Here is a 6,000-nt window from a genome sequence, read left to right as displayed (position 1 = left end):
ACCCCCCACCCCCCATACCCCTCCTCCTTCCAGAGCAGCTCCTCCTCCCCCTCCCCGCTCGGCTGTTTCCCCCCACCCCCGAGAACGCTATCGACCTCATCCGAAGAAATGTGATCATCCATATTAAACCCATCATCATCCTCCCCCCCAGCAAGCTTGACCGCCTCGGGCGCCAGACTGTCATCATCCACAGACGCAGACGTGACCGTCGTTCGTGACTGCGGACGTCCAGGACTGGAGGAGGATCTAACCGTGACGGTGTGCGTGGTCGGTGTCCCGGACGAGGCCGAGTAACCTCTCAAACTCCTCGTGCGAATCGGGACGTGATGTTCAGGGATCTCAAACGGTACAGCGGTTGCCGGTCGGGCGGGGGGGTTCAGGGGCGGCGGTGGCGGTGTGCTTCCCATCATGGAGAGGGGACGACGAAACCCCAGGTTTGCCAATGGGGAAGCGGTAGGTTTAGGGGTTGTAGAAGCTGTCTTGTGGGCTAGAAGAGAGAACACGCAAAGTTAGCACATGATCGCTGAGCAAAAAAATGGGTGAGTGTCGAAATAAGGAAAAAAAGAAGAAAAAAATGAGAAAAAAGAAGAAGAAAAAAATCACTAACAAGAACAAAATTCCACCCAATCATCCACAGCGTCAACATCAACCTCAGACACGGACGGTGGCTGAAAGGGTTGAGTAGCAGTGTGAAGACGACGCGGGTAAGCCAGCGGTGTTGTTGTTGTTGTTGTTGTTGTTGTTTCCTGAAGAAACGTGCTGCCATCCCAGCTCTGAACACCAGACGAAGAAATAGACGAGTGCAACGTGTGTAAACTGTGACGGTGGCGGGGGGAAAACGATGCGCTGGCTGAACTACTCATTGAGGCACGCTGGTGGTGGTGCTGGGGTCGGGTGGTAGCTGACCGGAGAGAAAACGTCCTTTCTGGGGAAGAGCTGTCACGCCGAGCGAGGTGGCCCGGTATCGACACCTTCCTCCTCGCGAGCATCACCGAATCCCGCGGTATCCTCGCCGTCCGCGGGGTCTCCCCGCTTGTCCTTGGAGCGCCCATCACAATCGGCGGCTTCAGAATGTCCAGGTCGATGGTGTTGATCTCTGAGCCGTGCACCTTGCTCAAGGAGACGGCGCTGGTGTTCTGGAAGGAAGCTGGAGGCATGTAGGTGTTGACTGATACCCGTCGCTTCAGGTGTCCGCCGCCCGTGGTTTTCATGTCAGCGTACAGGGCGGTCTCGGCGGGCTTGTGTCGGGGCGTCTGGCCCGGCAGTGCTTGGGGCAGAGAGCGCTGAGACGGGGCGATGGAAGCAGGTGGGGGGGCCATCGGCCTTTGTGGTGGTTGTTGACCATTCTGTGCCTCCCGAATCGTGTGCCTCGAGCTTCTTGGGTTGAGAGCAGGGGCTGACCTTCTCGGCCGGGGTGCGCTCGGATGGCTGTTGTAGAAGGCCTTGACATGCTCTGACTCCAGATCAAACCCATTTTCTCCCATGTTCCTTTCGGCAACGTCCTCTCCATAGTCCTTGGCACCGGCAGCCTTGACTCTGGCTCGAAAGTCGGGAGGCTTGAGCTCGGAATGGGCGTCGAGGATATCTCTGAACCTGCCACTTTCGCTACGCATTGAACTGGAGCGTGAATGGCTGACGGTCCCTCGCAAGGTACTCTTGGTTTCGAACTCGGAACCCTTCGATCCTGGTCGCGAGTCGCCACTGATGGTAGAGCCAACGCTTCGAAGCATCTTGAAGGAGATGGGAGGACCTTTCTTGGCGGCCTTCCTCAACCTGGTCCCGGAGCTCACATGTTGCAACGTTGGCTGCCCATTGGGAGCCGTGTTTGGTCGGTCAGTAGTCGGGTCTCGATAGCGAGGAACCCCAGGGGCAGGCGCAGCTCCGTTGTGATTATCCGGCACCGTCGACGAAAGCTGTGCATGACGAGAGTCTGGTCGTCCCCCAGACAGCGTATCGAAAACATTGGGACCATTGCCTGCTACTGGGTATGCTCCTACATGTGTAAGCTCACTTGGATCTCTACCCGCAGCAATATTGTTGATATGCTCACCTTGAACAGGGACAGTCCCAGCGGCTGTCGTGTCATAGGCGTGTGCTCTTAGAGAAGCAGCCTTGTGCTTGTCATGAGACTTTCTTGAGAGAAAGCTGAAGATGCCCATATTCGAAAAGAGGATAGCCCATTCGTCCCCAGGCTACCTTTGGTCAAAAAAAAATAATAATAAAAAGAAAAAAAAAGAAAAAAGATAGGAAAAAAGAAAAAAAAAGATGTAGAGTGAAAAGGAGGGAAGCAGAATAGAATGGAAAAATCACAAGGAATCAGGTGGACAGCACTCAAAGGATCGCCTGGGAGCATGGGGTGGGGAAAGAAAGGGGAGGAACAGCTGAGCTCTACCTCGGGGACAAGGCTAGAGTCGTGGTAGGATATATTGAGATGGCAAACGGCGGGGGGGCTAGCAGATGACGACTACGCTCGGTAGCACAAGTACCTGGTTGGGATGTGAACCGAGAAAGCATTGTCTGGGGGTGCCGGCAGTACCACACGCCGCTTCCGTAGTGTGAGAGGAAGATAACACTCAGTCATCAAACACCCCCGTGTGTAGCCATGGGCTCTCACACATCGTAGGACCAGAGCAAAAAGTTTGCGCGCCGCGGGGATTCAAAAAGTCTCGCAGCCTATCATTGGAGGCGAGCAGTCTTCTAGCTGCACGGCACGGCATCTGCAGGGCAAGGCAGGACGGGGGGCGTTGTTCGAAGGAGGAGGGTGAGGAGGGGTTGTTTCTCTGCGTTTGCATGGGAAGAAAAAAACAGCGCCAAAGCGGCTAAACTGTTCTAGCGGCCTCTGGGACGAGTCCGAACAGTGTTGTCGAGCAAGTCGAGGCAGCATTCAAAGACCGTGCGTTTGCTCCTGCGTGTCGACGGCGTGGTTGGGTCGTCTCGGCAGAGAGGTCTGATCCCCCGGAGTTGTGTCCCTTTGGGATGACAGTGACAGGTCTTGTTGGAAGTCAATCCTCGACATAGATACTTGAGAGACCAACGATGGCCTGTGGCTGAAGACGGACGGCAAATGAGACATTGGCAGGTACCACAGGTCCGTTTGCCCTGTGAAGATGGTGAAGATTGACGGGCTGAAAATTAGCATGAATCATGCATATCTTCAGTCGTCACCAGTTTTTCTTCAGAAAAAAAAGAGTCTTTTGCTGAAGACTCGATTTCACTTCTTGTCTTTTAGCGTGGCCTGGTTTCAGGCCTCGACACATGGCTCTCGTTGCTTCTTTCGGCAAGCTAAACCTCGATCTCCGGAGTCTTCCCAGAGAGAGGATCGTGGGTTGCGTCTTTTGGGTCCGTCCGCCGCAAGGGTCCCTGGCTCCCCTCCGTGCCTCCCCAACCCCTGCTCGTCGATCTGCCAGGATGTTCCTCGCCTGCGTCGATTGTCGATGTGACGATCTCCCCCAAGACGCGCCAGGGTTGGGAGGAGGGGGGAGATCGGCATCTCTTGATGGTGATTTGATCTCGTTGTTGCTGCTTTGTTTCTCATGCTGTTTCTCATGCTGTTTCTCGCCCGCATTTCAACGGCACTGCATGCCTCACTCTCTCTAACCGCCGAGCAGTGCGATATCTTTGCGAGGGTGAGAGTGACGGCGAGTCAAGGCTGTCTGTCGGGTGGCGGCGGGGAGAGTAGCTAACATGGGCTGCATCTCGGCGCATTTGTTGGTCGGCGATATGTATGTGTGCTGACGACGGGAATGTTGTTTAGCTGGCTGCAGGTACGGATTCCTGCTGCTACACTGCCCTGCTTGTCTTGTTCCCTGTATGAAAAGGAAGACACACCGGTCTTCGTTTGCGTTTATTTGCGTACGGCAATGTCCTCTCCCGCCAGCCGATGCGCATCGCCTGGGGACGTCCGGGACAGCTGAGGATGTCGTCCTACAACAAAGTTCTCGAAGTTTTTCCCTCCTCAACCGTGTTCCTCCGGCTGTCGTTGAAGCATTCTCGTCGACGCCCTCTCCCGTTCTGGATGCTTTAAATAACCCCCCCCCCGCGCCCCGAGCTGCTTGTGCGGCGTTGCACAATACAATCAGAGTCGTCATCTCCCGAGCTGAGCGGTAGAGCTTCCTTTCTGGGAGTCAATATTGATGCCATGATCATGCTCGTCATCATGTCAAAGGTGAGCATTGCTTCTCGAAAGCGAGGCGTCGATATTCCACAGAAGCAAAGTGTTTTTTGAGATGGGAGAATCGTCTCTTCACTGCCACCTAGCAGCTTCCCCAAACCTGTCAAAAGTGCCATGTTGCAAATACCATCTGAGCATCTCCCCACCAACCTCACCTGAGCCTCACCTACTTGCGTCGTGATAACCTCCAGCCATCATGCGCATCAACCATCATGACCACAACCCTCTCTCTCCCGCTTCCACATAGGTGAATACCAACCCCCCACCCCCTCCCAAATATCCCAATGGCAGGACGCCCAAGAATCAAAACACGTCCGACTCTCCCGCCAACCCTTACAGACAGTCCTCCACAACATCCGGAAGATCAGAGGTGGTAGGAGGGGCGGTGGAGGAGGGGAGGAGGAGTACATCTGCAACCGACCCGACCGAGGAGCCAAACCTGGGCGTTGGAGCGGGACTTTGAAGTCATGGTTATATCGAAGAGAAAAGGGGAAAAAAAGGTTATATTGTATCGTCACCAGTCACACTGACCTACAGCGATCAAACCAACATAACTCTTACTCTGACACAAACGCCCTCCTGTTTTCTCCTCCTGCCTCTGACACAAAGTAGATAAAAATCCCCACCACTAAAAACGCCCCGTAGCAATGCCCAACCCATCACCATCACCTAATCATACCCCCTCGCCAGCGCAACAGCACTAAACCTCAAATCCCCCCCTTCCCTCTCCAAAAACTTCCTCGCCCCCAACACCAACCCCTTCTCGCTCAACACATCCTCCACCCCCTCCAACTCCCCCCTCCTGATCGGCCCCTTCCGTCTCCCATCCATCTCCCAAAGCCCCCCATCCCTCCCCTTGACAAAAGCAACATAATGCAAATCAACCTCATCCGTCGCCTCGGGAGCAGCCGTGTCCCCCCTCTCCGCCGCCGTCCTATGCGCCCTCGCCAAACTCTCCTCTGTCTCCAGCAACCTCGCCCGTCCGATCGTGTCCAGCGGCAACGCCGTCTTGACAATCCTGTCAAGGTCGCTGTCGGGGGTGATAAACTCGGCGGGAGAATTAGCAATGGCGTGGAGGAGGCCCATGAGCCCGCAGGCGTTGCGGATCGTCTGTCTGAACCAGATCACGGGGTAGTCCGGGGTGGGGACGTGGTCGGGGAGGAGGGAGTCCTCCGCCAGACGGTGGGATTCGTAGGTTGGGGTGATGGGGAAGACGAGGAGGAGGGCGTAGGCTGGGCGGGGGATGAAAGACAACAAATCGGGGTCGGTGAGGGAGTAGACGTCGTGGAGGGCGAGGGTGGGGGACATGCCCAGGTTGGTGAGGAGGGTTGTCATGAGCTCTGGGTTGGCTTCGAGGGGGATGAAGGCGGGCGCTGTGGTGGTGGGGGGGTCGGGGTTGGACATTGTGGCGGTCTGGGGAGTTGTTGGCTTTGCCTGAGTATTGATGTTTGGTGGTGGATAGTTCACAGAGAAAGAGAGCAGATATAGCTTGTGCGAAGAATGCGGAATGGGTCCGAGAGTTTGTGATTGCCGAGGGCAGCGCTGCGTTCGTCTGTTTGGTTGCCTGAAAGGGGGGCCCTTCAAGGTCGATCAGGTGGGGTAGCTGGGTTGGGGTAATGACTTCATAGCTAGCTTGGCGGCCCGCCCGGCCAGACAAGCAAGGGTTGTCCACACCTTATCAAGGCCGGAACATGTGTGCAAACTGATTGATTTCCAACTCATCAGACATGTTATGTACCGTACGCCGTACCATCTACACTGCTAATGTTACAAGTTACATCCATCCCATCCCATCCCATCCCATCCTATATGCAAACCCAAATCGTACA

General features: G+C 55.5%; 2 protein-coding genes across 2 annotated transcripts; both read right to left on the bottom strand.

Annotated features, from left to right (window-relative positions):
• Window positions 1-602: 602 nt before the first annotated feature.
• Window positions 603-2,159, bottom strand: PODANS_6_5920 (uncharacterized protein; the record flags this gene model as incomplete). Its single annotated transcript, XM_001910056.1, has 1 exon — window positions 603-2,159. The coding sequence occupies one exon, from the start codon at window positions 2,157-2,159 to the stop codon at window positions 603-605; it is 1,557 nt and encodes a 518-aa protein (XP_001910091.1).
• Window positions 2,160-4,840: 2,681 nt separating this feature from the next.
• PODANS_6_5910 (uncharacterized protein) lies at window positions 4,841-5,575 on the bottom strand (the record flags this gene model as incomplete). Its single annotated transcript, XM_001910055.1, has 1 exon — window positions 4,841-5,575. The coding sequence occupies one exon, from the start codon at window positions 5,573-5,575 to the stop codon at window positions 4,841-4,843; it is 735 nt and encodes a 244-aa protein (XP_001910090.1).
• Between the last annotated feature and the right edge of the window lie 425 nt (window positions 5,576-6,000).

The sequence above is a fragment of the Podospora anserina genome, chromosome 6, assembly GCF_000226545.1.
Source record: "Podospora anserina S mat+ genomic DNA chromosome 6, supercontig 2".
NCBI lineage: Eukaryota > Fungi > Ascomycota > Sordariomycetes > Sordariales > Podosporaceae > Podospora > Podospora anserina.
The sequence above is the reverse complement of the archived record's forward strand: the minus strand, read 5'-3'. Positions and strand labels throughout refer to the sequence as shown.